Source organism: Rhinolophus sinicus, linkage group LG05 (genome assembly GCF_036562045.2).
Source record: "Rhinolophus sinicus isolate RSC01 linkage group LG05, ASM3656204v1, whole genome shotgun sequence".
Taxonomy (NCBI): Eukaryota; Metazoa; Chordata; class Mammalia; order Chiroptera; family Rhinolophidae; genus Rhinolophus; species Rhinolophus sinicus.
The window spans coordinates 116284837-116298919 of record NC_133755.1 but is presented as its reverse complement, the minus strand read 5'-3'; the positions used below and the strand labels follow the sequence as shown (position 1 = coordinate 116298919).

Here is a 14083-nt window from a genome sequence, read left to right as displayed (position 1 = left end):
TAAGCAGTTGCTATTCTTACATTGAGAAGTGCTCCTGATCTATTGCTAAGTTTTTTTTTAATTATTTTTTTAACAAAGGCAACAACTTTTATTACCTTGCTTTTGCATTTAATGTTTTAGAACTGTACAAAGATTCTCACTTCCTAAGCAGAAATATCATTTGGATAATATTAGCAGATGCTTTATACATACCATTTTAAATTTTCATTTATAAGCTACTACATTATGATGAGGTGCTCTAACATAATCACTTTGAGGTGCTCTAACATAATTTCATTGTTGTTATGGAACAATGAAAATTTCAGTTAAGAAAACAGGTTGCTGCTTACACTTGCTTGTACATTTAAATCTGGTGAGAAAGAAGTAAGCAGAACTGTTGGAAAAGTCCATCATGGGAGCAGGCAACCTTTGGAGATGAAGTTCTTGACTCAGTCATCTTCTCCACAGATCTTTAAGAGTGTGATTTCATAGTTTCCAGAAGCATCAGATTTAATTGCTGAATGTAGGGAATAGCCACACCACTTTTTAAACTCTGCTCCAAAATCCAAAAGGTCAATTTCTGATCTGGAAATCATGATTCAGTTCAGAGTAAACTCATCAGTCCCAGCACCCTTCAAAGCTTATGCAGTCTTTCAGCTAAAAAGGCAGGCATGTTCCTTGAACAATGAACTATGGCCATCGGTAAGTCTTCAAAATGCCCAGATAATGCTCCTTTTATGCTGTCCTCAATGTCCTTCTGGCTAATATTTCTGTATTCATCAAATGTTAATTTTAGTTGAGGAAAGCACCTTAAACACAGGATCTCAGTGAATTTACCTTTGTCTGGGCCCCAACCCTTCTCACCAGCATTATCCTTTTTGGCCAGATGCTCATCCATTTACAGGCTTTCATCTCTTCTACCATCTGCCAGAGTCAACAGAACTTTCTGGAAGTCATCGGATATTTCAGAACTAATGTCATCTCCAAAACGCTTCTTATATACTGTGTAGTAGGCTTGAGAGATCTCCTTCATCTGTCTGCTTGTCCTGGTGGTTAAGATTTCAATCAATGCATCTTCATCTGTTACAGTACCCTTCAAGGATTTCTTCAGCTGCTTCACATCAAACACTGCTGGAGGAGTCACAAGGGCCACCATGAGATTGCCCTTCAAGAAAATGTTTCAGTTTCTTCCCATGTGCTGTTTGATATTCCTTAACAATCAGCAGCCGCTGTGCATTCAACCTCTCAGTCAGAATGCTGATGAGTGTATTCTCATCGGCTCCAGTTCCTCTGATTGCCTTAAGAATTGCTTCAGCATCCCCTGATGGGCTAAGGCCTGGATAATCTCGCACTTTCCTTCTGTGTCTAATCCAGAGAGATGCCATGATATCCCTCCCACCTTTGCCTTAAATTCATATCATACTAACTCTGAAGCGCTGCCGCCCGGACTGGTGTGCCAAAGAACCATGAACTAGGTGTGTGCGCTGCACTTTGGAGCTTGAAGCTCGTTCCCTATTGTTAAGTTTTTAAAAAGCAGGCTATAGAATAGCACTATAGTAAATAACCATTGTGTAAAGAAAAAAGGAGTTCACAAAAGCAAGAAAAATCTGGAAAAATACTCTCTATTAGGAATGAAAGATGAGATTATGGGGGATTTTCACTTCATCGGATGGATTATTACTTTTCCAATACTCATGAATTATCAGGAGACTCTATCCATTTACTAGAATAAAAATAATTGATTATGAGATAACAAAAAAATAAACATATAAAATATTTTTTAATTAAAGATGGCTGAAGGCAAAGATTGTAATTCCTGTATTATATCATGGATACTACATATTTTTCATCTTTGTGGAGTGATGGAAGAGTGGTGAAGGGAATAAAAAGACTGGAAATAATAGAGAGCAATTAGTACTACCAATGATTTTCTCCATTTTTTATAAGTATTATCCACTTAGCAAAATTTACTTCTGTAAAATTTAGGGTTTTCTACAGCTCTTTTTATCAGACTACTTCCTTTCACTCATAATTCAACAGATTTCTAAATTCATTTTTCTTGGAAAGCATAGATTACTGATAATATTGACAATGTGCAAAGGTGGAACACTAAGGGAAAAAATCAATAGCTTGATTTATAGTTAGTTCTGTATGGGCTGTAAGGCATTTAATTTTTGTTTTTATATAAAATCATTTTTATTATATTAATAATATAGTCTCCCTTAGTTTTTGCAGATAACTGTATCTTATTTGTACTCAATCCACAACAAAGAACTCTCTGTCCTCAAAAGTTTTGAAAATACTACAGATGCTTGTATTTGATTTGTTCTGTCATGATGCCACCAAGGTCTTGGTAATGGCTGCCACTCCAGCTGAGTGGACATGCAAATCTCCTTCCCTTTGCACAAACAGACTAGGCGGGCTTTGGTTTTGGTCAGTCAGTGGTATTTGTAAACCACTTGTGAATTGAGTACTAGACTGTCAGTCTCCACACTAGGTAAAGGGGCTCAAGAGTGGGTAAGTTCTAGGGCTCTAGCTTTTGTGTATGTTTGGACATCTCATCAATGGACATAAACACACTACTCTCCAGGTAGAGTATGGAGGAGATATAAGTGCCATTCCTGGCTTAAATTTGTCATCACTTGTCTAGGATTTTCTATGTGACAGGCGCCCCCTAGTGAATAGTGGGACTTAAGTTGGCCTGCATTATAAAAGAGAGGCTGGAGAGATATCTGAGGCTGTTTTAACAATTTCACATTTATAAAACAAGTACAGATGTTGAAATTTTGTGTGTGTGAATTGGAATAAGGGTGGAGATCTGTTTTCCATAAAAAGCATCCATGATTTTACAATATAAGAGCAGTAATCAATTTTGTAGATGAAGTTCAAACTAATCAGAACTTTCCTAGGTCATCGAAGTACGACATGAATAGATCACTGATCTTAATCCACTCTCCAAATGTAGACTTGACTGGATTTTTTTTTTTAATGTAGCTACTAGAATCTGACTGATACACCTAACTTGGGGTTGAGACTTGAGAAACCATAATTTCAATCCAAAAAATTTCAATCTGGTAAATATATTTGATAAATTATATTTTATTTGATTAGTTTCAAGAACAGAACACTTAATGAAGACTGGTTGCTTGAATGATACAATAGATTATTTTTAATTACCTCTTCTCTCTCTAAAGCTCTTGCCACTTACAACAGACTTTATTATGTTCTGAAAAAGGTACAATTTTGACATCATCATAAATATTTATTAATTATTACTTACAGCACTGGGTTAGGTCCTCAATAAGAAACCCCAAATAATTATTATCCTCTAGGATGCTTCCAATATAAAATAAAGTCAAAAAATATATAACTGGGTCAACTGGAAGAGAAATCAAATAATTGATAAAAGATAATATCCACACTGTTTTAACAGTGTCAAAGAGCAGCAATCACACACTTGACTCAGTAACCTTTAAATGGAACATCCTACACCAATTGGAGATAAGGTAAAACAAAAAGTAGGTGACAGGTTTAAATAACTAGTTGAAAAGGTTATTGGACTATTCTCAAAGGTCTTGTTTGATGTCAGAAATTGTTAAACTATGAACTATATGTAGTGTATCTCTGCTACTTTTCAGGGGTTCACTTTTCTGAGGTAGATTATCCTGTTGCCTCCCACCTTATTATTTAAATTTTTCAAAATAAAAAAATTACTTTTTCTTCTTTTGCCTAGATTGTCCCTTGTCTCCTAAGCAATTATCTTTTTAGATTCACCTCATTTCCTTCAGATCCTAACTGTAAGGCCTCTCTTCCTCCTCCTTCTTCTCTGAATTCCTAATTGCCTAATTTACCATAATTATATCTCTGATTACTCCATGTGTATTAAGAGACTCTACAAAACATGCAAGCACTCATTCAAATTACAGTTGACCATAGAACAACATCAGGGATTGGAAGGAGGTGTGGTTAGGGGCGCAGACCTCCCACGCAGTAGAAAATCCGTGTATTAAGTCGCCCCTCTGTGTAGGCGGATTACCCACCGACGATGGAAAACTTGTATCTGTTAATTTGTTAATGAGTAGACCCCCAAATCCATTCTTCATCACTATAGCGTCACTAATTTTGAAGGATAACTTGTGCATTTCCCTTGTCGTAGTGAGAAACATGTGCTTGTGGGAGTGAAGAAAACAGAACCCAAGGGAAATCACCAAGTGAATGACAGGTAAGGACCAAAGCTCCCGGCCTACCTCATCCTTGCCCACAAAATGCCCATTCTTCCCTGTCGAGTTTTCCTAAGATGTATCCGGGGCGGATGCGAGGTGACCGGTGGGAAAGCGATGTATTCCTTCTCAGGGCCTGATGCCGAGGAGGGAGGCGTGGAAGCAGCACCCGAAGGCTCGCGGGGGAGGGCGGCAAGGAGCGACCCAGGAGTCACGCTCCCCCGCAACCAGGAAAAGGGGTAGGGACGAGGGGTGCGGTACAACACGCGCCTGCGCGGACCTGGCTCCCAGCGCCCCCCAACGCAGCATCCCTGCTCCCGAGTCCCTGCGCGGGGGCGGGAGGAGGGGCGCGCCGGTCCTCCGCCCCACGCGCGCCCACGTGACGCCAGCCTAGGAGATTGGAGCGGCGGCCGCGGGAGGCGGCAGAGTGGTGCAGCGCTCGGCGCTCGCAGCAGGAGCTCATCTTCCTCCTCTTGGGAGCCTTGACCGTACCATCTCCTCTGCCCGGCTCGCCGCCGCCGCCGCCGCCGCCACCGCATCCGTGCTCCCGCGGCGCCCCGAGGAGGAAAGGACGCTGCTGGGCCGCAACCGCTACAGGGGTCCCCGGCTGCCGCTCGCCCCCTCGGCCGTCGCCTTCGGTTGACCCTCCGGTGGGGTCTGTGCTTTCTCCTCCCGCCGCCGCCTGCTCCCGCTGACCGCCGCGATGGGGCTCCTGGACTCGGAGCCGGGCAGTGTCCTGAACATGGTGTCCACGGCACTCAACGACACGGTGGAGTTCTACCGCTGGACCTGGTCCATCACAGGTAACGCCGCTCGCTGGCTTCCCCATCCTCGCCCGGCCCTGCGGGAGACACCAGCCCCCGGCTTCTGAGCGCCGGTCACGGGCCCTAGAGCCCCTGTCCACTGCGGCTGTTGGGATGCTACGGATCCGAGGTGCCGGGGCGGGGGACCGCTGTCGGGCACTGGTTAATCTGATCCGAACGTTAAGGCCTCCCCCTCCCCGCGACGCTCGCACGGTTTCCCTCTGAGCCTCCACCATCTCTCATCAGCTTCTCGGATGCTGGAGGTGACATATCAGATGGAGCCTGTGCTGCTGAGAGTTCATCGCAGAAACCGCCCCACCCTGTATTCCCATATCTCCCTATCTCATCTGACAGTTCTAATGTATGCAGAGGATTGGTTTTAACATTTAGTAATATTCCGTATGGAGAGATGGATGGGGGAGGGGGGACTCCGATGGTAGTTGTCCTTTTGCTTCGGCCTCCTCGTTGCTTTGACACAACCTGCTAACCTGCTAATATTTTGTCTAGCTTGTCCACCTATAGTATAATTTAGAATGAAAAGTAAAACGCCACCGTTTGGCATCTTGAACCTTGAAGAATGTTATTTTCCGGGGCTTTTTCAACAGCAATTATGTTTGAAGTGATTGTCTATAATGGATTTGCGCAGTGCAGTCACGGGGAGGGGAAGGCTAAAACACCGGGAAATAAATGTCTTTAGGAAGGGGGTCTCTACAGCAGCACCTAGAGGCTGCCCCGGAAGTCTACATATATACAGTTTTCTTAAATCAGCAAACTTTTCCCTTTAGTTGTTACAGTTTGACAGGACTGGCAATTGGTTGAGTTATGCAGCTCTCCTAGCAGAAGCAAGGGTGATGTTATTTTTACATTGTACCATTATTTTCTTCAGTTGTTTCTGTTGCTTTTGGTTTAAGGCATTTAAAAGTTTTTGTAATAAAAATTAGGTTAACAGGATTTTAGAAATTATGTTATGATTTAAGTTTTTTAATCCTTTTTCAGTATTGCATTGCATTCCAGCAGGGGAGAAAATTAAGGTACCAGTTATGACTCTGCCTTCCTTCCCTAGAAATGAAAATATATTTCTGTAGTTTTTGTGTTTGTTGTTAGAGTAAATGGGGTAGTGGTTACAGCATGAATACCGTACAATGACTGGGATATATGTTGTGGAGAAAATGTGTTGCTGGAATTATTTCTGGGTGAAACAAAATGATTCTTTGACATTGATGTGGCTTTAACTTCTTTAGAAAAGTGTGTTCTTTTTCAGAAGCTCTTGCATTAAATACTGAGAAGTAAGCTATTCAATTAGCCATTGCAACTGAAAATGGTTGAAAGACAGTTTTTAATACAGGTTTTCCTTTTTTTAAGTCTTTCTTCTATGTACTGTTACACTGAAGTTTTACTGTGCCTACAAAAGCTGGAAAAGATGCCCTTCCCTTCATCTCTGAAGTGATTTTTGGTTATTTAAACATTGCATCAGGGTTTGCAATTACACAGTTGTGCAGAGCTGAACATCAGACAAGCTCTTTGGCAGGTAATTGCACTCTGCATAGTTAAGAGTTCAGACATTGTCAAGATCCTCCAATCTCCATATAGCCAGAACCACACCCAGGAGTTCTCATTCGTTTCTGTCATTCCCTTCCTGGCTCAGAGCTTTCCCACTTCTTGAGTCTCAAAGAGAATTTAGAGCAAAGATAGAGTACACCTTTCTGTGATGATTAATTCCTTTCTAATGATGTTTGTGTAAAATACATCACGAATGAAATAGGAAACTTGTACGGTTGCTTTATGTGAAAGCTTGCTACTTTTTTGTGAAGGCATATAAAATAATATAATATTGTGGGCCAAGCCTGAGAAGTGGGAGTAGCCACCAGGACACAAGTGACCTCTCACTAGCAGGTCGGAGGGAAGGCATTCACCCATACTCTGGCTATCCACTTACGAAACCTGAGACTGCTTCCTTGCTTTCTGTAATGAGCTAGCTACCCAGCGTAGGTAGATGGTATTTCTTAACTAACGTAGAGGCTTAGTGGGATATAGTCTGTTCTGCCTTGCTGCTGTGTGAGGAGGAATGCTTTTCAGATTCAGGCAGAACAGACCTGACGCCTATGGTGTCCTATTTCCTTTCACTGCCTCACCCCTCCTTTCCATGCGCTTCAGATACCTTTTCTTGGACTCATTCACACTGCTCCAGTTCCAAGAGGATCTCTTCTCACTATAATTTCATGAAAATCTGGGTGAAGGAGTTTCAAAGTAGAAAAGTCGCTTATTAGATGAGCTGAAGAAAAAGTTGATGAGTCAGATGTTTGGAAAGAAGGGGGAAATAAAAGTGGGTGGAGAGATAGATGGTCTTGAGAAATAGTGGTGAGTGTCGTGAATGGATACAAATTATTCACGGAGAACAAGAAATGAGCGAGGCTCTGCGCCCTTGAGTGCTTTCATTCTCAGGACTATTTTTCTGTTTTATTTGTTCATTAAATATTTCTTTCCACTGAGGTTTCTGAGTGTAAATAGCTAGAATCTACTTTGGACTGTCATAACAGGAATAGTTACAGATTTGTAGAGTGTATTTGATGATCTGAGATATTTTTGTCCTAGGGCAAATAGTTACTGCAAAAATATCACTTTGAGCTATTGTAGCAAATGGTGCTATTTAATAAAACATGTCCAAAGCACTGTATAAAAACAGAGCTTTTCAACAGCATGCCTCTAGCAAATACAGAATATGGCCCATAGTATATTAACACAGAAAATGTTACTTTTACTTTGTATATTGGAATTAAAACTTTGGAAGAACTGTACTTTTAGACAAACAATAAAACATTTTCCACTTTCCTATATTATATTTTAGATATTTTGAACAAGTAAGTTAATCTTGGTTGATATTATTAATACATAGGAAAGTATAGACTTATATGGGACTTTGTACCAGTTGGTGAGGTAAGAGTAGGTACTTTAATGTCATTGTATTTATTTTTTCTTCTGTTCTTTTACTTTATGAGTACATTAAAACTATTAGGACTGGCATCATAGACTCCAAGTGAATAGCTAATCAAGAAAAGTTGTATGTAAATTTTGTAAACTGATAAATCTAAATAGTCCCCAATCTGTAAATACTCAATTTATCTACATCCATTGCATTCATTTATTATTTTAATAAATGATTATTAGTAGCCTTTTGTGTAACTAACATGTAGCATGAAAACATCCTGAAGATTTTATAGCCAGCATGCCCGTAGTAAGGCCAGATGTCTTCTGAGCCACCATATTTCTTTTTGATTTCATATGTTTAAATGGCCATTGTTTGTGGAGCATGTATGCACATGCATGTGTGTATGTGTGCAGGTAGTTGGCATTGCTCTCTGTTCACAGATAGAGTACCTCACATTTTGGGAGTTGAACTTAGAGCATAAAAGGCCAGCCTCGCTGGGTCCTTAAATTCACTTCAGAAGGGGCAGAAGGGAAAAGGTAGTGAATGGTACAAGAGAAAGGAGGATGGTGATGAAATGTGGAATTTAGGCTCATATAATCATTCGGTCTTTCCACATGACTTGCCATGTACAGGCACAGTACTGGGCTCTGGAGAGAGAATGAGGGCACTTTGTCGTTGACCGCACACAGCTTATGAAGCCTAGAGAAAAATGACCATGGTCTGAGGGCAATGTGGTCTGTCAGTCAGGCCTAGCTTGGGAGTAGGGAAGGTTAGAAAAGCCCTTCTCTACTCTCCTCATCTCTATTTCCACCTCTACTGCAGTCTCGAGTTGTGCCAAGAATATACCAGCCCTGATTTTAGAATATTTCAGCTGTTTCTTCATGTGAAGATGATGTGGATACTATTGGAGAGTACTTGGATAAATAGACTAAGGAAAAGGGTGTCAAAGACTGAAAATCCACAGAAACTGGGAATGTGCTTAAAGGCCAGTGAGTCGTCTGTTTTGCTGAAACTGGGGGCTTGTCGGGGAGTGAGGGGACATTTAACTCCAATAAGCTGGGCTAAAAGCAGGTCTGTTCCAGAGATTGCTAGGCCCCTGAGGAGCATGTGTGTTAATCATTGTATAGTATATTTACATTAGCTTTATTATTTGTCACAGTTAATGTATAGATTTTTCATTTATGTTATTGTCTAAAATTGGTTTTGTTTGTTTGGATTAGCCTGGAAACCCAGTCACTATTTTTAATATTTCTCTGAGAAAAGACATTCCAAGCTCTAGGCAATGAATGACAAATAAGTGGACCATTACCAGTTCCTAACATGGGACCTCCTTTGGTCAGTGTTTTTAATGAGGTTCTAGAGTTATCCTTCTCTGATAACCTCCCTGGAGCCCCTAAGAGATCCATGCCATTTTATGGTGTTTTTATGTTTGTTGTTTGGTTTGCTTTGTTCTTGTTTTTTCCTTCATCACAGTCTGGATTTTGTTTTTGTTTTGTTTTGTTTTTTGTTTTGGTGGCAGACTCCTGGACTTTAATAGCTGATGTTCTTGTCCATTCCCAAGAGCATATAGCAGAAATCCTATTGCAGATGGAATTCCAAGAGGGTAAAACAATGCAGACTCTAAAACTGGTGTCAGGACAGTTTTATACAGTTAGGTTCTTTGATTTAGGGAGAAAAGATTTTAAGAATGATACAGATAATTATATCAGACAATGCATTTGTAATCTTAAGAGCCACAAAGAAGTTGGTCATCCTTTTAAAATTCAATTTGCTTTTTTTCCCCTCAAGTCATATGATAATGTCATTAGTAAATGCTTTAATATTGTTAACGTGAATATTATTTTGGATTTGAGTCACTTATTATATTGAATTAAACATATATTGGCACATATAGCAGAGCTATGTAACAGAATTTGTCTTTTCTCACTTTAGATGACTCTTTTTTTCCTTTTCATTATCAAGACATTTCTCCTGTTTAACAAATCAAGGTGCTATTGTTTTATTTTCTCTTGGAATGAGATTGTATTATATTTTTAAAAATCATGTGAGTTCGGACTTTTAGAAAAGAGAAGAAAGGAAATACATGGCCTTTCAAAAGCAAATTCCCTTTCTAACCTGGTCAGTCAATATTTCCCTGCTCACAGGCCTGCAGTCCTAGCAAACTTGGAAAGCTCACCCTTGAGTAAAACATGACTGTGTCTAACTTTATGTTTCATATCATACTGTTGTCCTTGCGTTTACTGCCTTCTGTCCCCCACCGGCTTCCCCCCACCGTGTACTCTACAGATGGCCTTTCACCAGAGTCCAGTGCAATTTCCCTTCTTCATGAAGCCTTTCTTGGCCATGGTACCCTGGAACCTTCATCCTTTCATCTGATCTCATTGCCTTTAGCAATTGCTCATGTACTTCCTTGTGCCATTATTTCTGTGACTCTATTGTCGTGAACTGTTTAAACCGTTATTATTTACCTTTTCACATCTCTGTATTTTTCTCCCCAACACTGAGGCATGGCACAGCTATTTGTTGATTTGTTATGTATCAAGAGATGACCCCCTTAATCTAGCATAAGTTCAAATAGTGATGTATTTTGTTTGCTAAATACTAATAAGGTTTTGGAGCACACTAAATTACAGGAAAAAAATTGGTAATTTTTGTCACCTTAGCCATAAATTCAATTGATGTTGACTATATGTAACGAAGGAATCAAACTATCAAATCATTAATTAGCAAAAAACCGGGCTGTGGGTGCTTATGCTGTGTCCATGCAAGTTTATCGATTGTAACAAATGTACCACTCTGGTGTGTGATTCTGATAGTGAGGGAGGCTGTGCATCGTGGGGTAAGATTATGGAAGTGGACAGGTGGTATATGCTAACTCTTCTACTTTCCACTCAATTTTGCTGTGAAAATTGCTCTAAAAATAAAGTCTATTTAAAAGCAAAAACAAACAACAACAAAACACTTACTTTTAAGAGTTTTAAAATCAGACATAATTCTTCTCCCTTCATTGCCTATGCAGCATTGGGATACGTGTGGACGTGGGTGGGGGGGTAGCATGATGTAGACAATGGGAAGAACACTGGACTTGGATTTAGATGACCGAGGTGTTGGTCCTGGATCTCCCACTAATTAGCTTTGAGAGTTTGGGCAAGTCCATTTGCTTTTCCAACCTCAACTTTTTTCATCTGTACATTGAGAGACTTAAAGTAGGTCATCTCTAAGGTCTCTCCTGGCTCTAAAATTCTAGATAGAGGTGCAACTTTTAAAAGTTCTTTAGATAGATAAAGCAATTTCACATCAACGCACATTGATCAATAATTTAAAAACCTCATTCTATGCAATAATTCCATTTCTTTCCCAACAAAACCGTTATCAGTGCTGCCCAAATAGAAAAAAAAATTACAGATTCATATTTTGTCTTTTTTACTTTCTCTTTTCTGCTCCATAAGAAATAGGCAAAAGAATAGAAAAACAAAGAGATACAGATATTTAAACACCTGCTTTGACATAGCACTGTGTTGTTATAAAACTCTATCTATTTAATTATCTAAATATTCCTTAAATTAACTATTTTGTCAAAAGTAGTAGCAATAACATTAAAGAATAAGTTTACTATACATTATATACAGAGGGTGCCAAAAAATGTATACACATTTTAAGAAAGTAAAAAACTATTAAAATTATAATACTCAATATATACTGATAACAAAAGATGAATACAAGTCATGAATATACATTTTTTTGGCAACCCCCGTATAATATGCAACTTCTGAGGATGGCCTGTTACATGGTTTTGGGCAAGTTATTCATGGTCCTTTAGGTCTCACTTTTACACCTGTGCTGTGAGTGGATTGAAACTACATGATCTCAAAAAAAAAACACAGAAATTACGTGATCTCTTAAGGCCACTTTATTGAATCTTCATATCTCCTAAAGCAGTGGCTTCCATAGTCTAAACTTAATCTTTATATTTTTCTATAAAAATGCAAAATTTTATGTATCATTACAAAACATTTTTAATTGTAGGCACTTTATCTGTGAGCATTTCTAATTTAAATTTAAAAATATTTGTAAAGTTGCTAGAAATTTGTAGGTCTTAGAATATGGGGAAAACAAAAGAAACTAAATGGTTTTGGTGTATGTTCCTTAACTCAAAGGCTAAGTTTAAAAATCTTATTTTTATCATATCTTTTTCTTGGAATATTGTCATTCTTAAACAAATACCTCAATATGGTATTTTATTTGTTTTACATTTTAATTAGAATATAAATGTTGGAATTTGAAAGGCAAATGAATTAATCCACTTGAGGAGTCAATTACTGTTAGGTGTCCTCACATAGAGGCATTTATGATTTTGAACGGGAGTAGCCAAAGAGTAAGCTTCTCTGTTTTCATTTTTATTTCTTTGTCAAATGAAAACTTAGGCACAAGATATATATTATTAAAGAATTTCATATGTTTTAGCACACCCATGTTCATAGCAGTACTATTTATAGTAGCCAAGAGGGGGAAGCAACTCAGATGTCCAGTGAGGGATGAATGGATAAAGAAGATGAGGTATATACATACGATGGAATATTATTCGGCTTTAAAAAGAATGAAACACTGACACATGCGACAGCGTAGATGAACCTTGAGGATGTTATGCTAGGTGAAATAAGAGAGTCACAAGAATACAAATATTGATGACTCCACTTATATCAGGTCTCTCAGGGGCTAGAAAGTAGCAGATAACAAGGAAGACAAACTTGCCTTTGTATTTTGCTTTACAGTTTTTACCAAGAAATTCACAACAACCGTGGGAGATAGGCCTGACAGGCATTATTTCCATATGTTTAGAAGTTCCTGAGTGTCACAGAAGCTAAATAACTTGCAGATGAACACGATAGTAGAAATGGGCCTAAACAGGTTGTTTTGTTCCCCCATTACACTAGGCAAGCTAGAAAGCAATAATCAATACTCCAATCTATGTATCTTCTCTTATTTTACCTTATCTTATACTGCTATCTTATCTACATAGTATCACTGTTTAGAATACTAAATCTGAAGAGTCATAATACCACCAGAGATAATCTAAAGAAAGACATTTGAAATGATCAAAGGGAGTGTAAGGGCTGTTGTATGAGATTAAAGAGTGATATTTATTTATATACATTTATTCATACAAATATATATGAATATATAATTTACATATAAAATATAAAAAGGGGTATTTAGCTTGAGAAGATGAAGTTGACCTCCATATATGGAATAGGCTACCACCAGAAAAAAAAGTATATTCAAAGTGAATTATAAAAGTGTTTGCCAAATTTCATAATATGAGAACTGAAAACTATTGTTACTTAGTATAAAGGAATAAATTCACTGTTATAGAACAAAAGAAAAGATTTTGGCCAAAGTTCCCATTAGAACACATATTCATACTCTGTACTCTCAGTCTCTTTTTTTTTTTTTTTTGCCAAAGGAAACACCATTTCAATTTTCTTAAAGCCTTAAGATCACTGGCAGCACCAAAGTGGGTGTTTGGACTCTGAACTCCCAGGGATGAAGTTTTACGAATGCTTTTTCTGAGAAGCCCAGAAAAATATGAAAACTGGGTGAGAAGGAAACTACTTACCAGCATTCTATCTTGGCTTCCAGGATATGAGGCATTATTCTTTTGTAACAACATTTTATATATATATATATATGTATGTGTGTGTATATATATATATATATATATGTATGTATGTATGTATATGCATGTATATATACATATATGTATATATGTATGTATATATATATGCATATGTGTGTGTATATATATACACACATATATACATATACATTAATAAAAATATATGTAATAAAAAATATATCTAAATAAAATATGTTCCCCCAGACCTCTTCTTGCTCCATCCCCCCATTGATATTGTTTCCCTTTTCCCTATGAACTGTCTTTTATGAATATGTCATTATTTTTAAAACCATGAATTTAGACATCATCTACACATGGTGAAACTCACAGCTATTTACTGAGCTTCTAGTAGGACCATTATGGATTATAAAATGCTGTAATATATTTTTTATATACCATATCTTATTTGATGTTCATAGCATCCCTACAACGTAGGTATTATTTAACCATTCTATGATGAAGAAATAGACTTAAAAAT

At 38.3% G+C, this 14083-nt stretch overlaps 2 protein-coding genes and 1 pseudogene across 2 annotated transcripts in view; 1 reads left to right on the top strand and 2 right to left on the bottom strand.

Moving 5' to 3' along the window:
- The window catches only part of TTK (TTK protein kinase), a 68128-nt gene extending 63627 nt beyond the window's left edge, over nucleotides 1-4501 (bottom strand). The window contains exon 1 of the mRNA XM_074333224.1: nucleotides 4227-4501. The gene's annotated coding sequence lies outside the window, so the exon portion shown is untranslated. The remainder of the gene's footprint in view (nucleotides 1-4226) is intronic.
- LOC141571677 (annexin A3 pseudogene) lies at nucleotides 281-1482 on the bottom strand (annotated as a pseudogene).
- Nucleotides 4502-4586: 85 nt separating the features above from the next.
- The window catches only part of ELOVL4 (ELOVL fatty acid elongase 4), a 31203-nt gene continuing 21706 nt past the window's right edge, over nucleotides 4587-14083 (top strand). Inside the window, exon 1 of the mRNA XM_019729570.2 lies at nucleotides 4587-5002. Coding sequence (XP_019585129.1) covers nucleotides 4903-5002 — 100 coding nt within the window. The 5' untranslated portion in view covers nucleotides 4587-4902. The remainder of the gene's footprint in view (nucleotides 5003-14083) is intronic.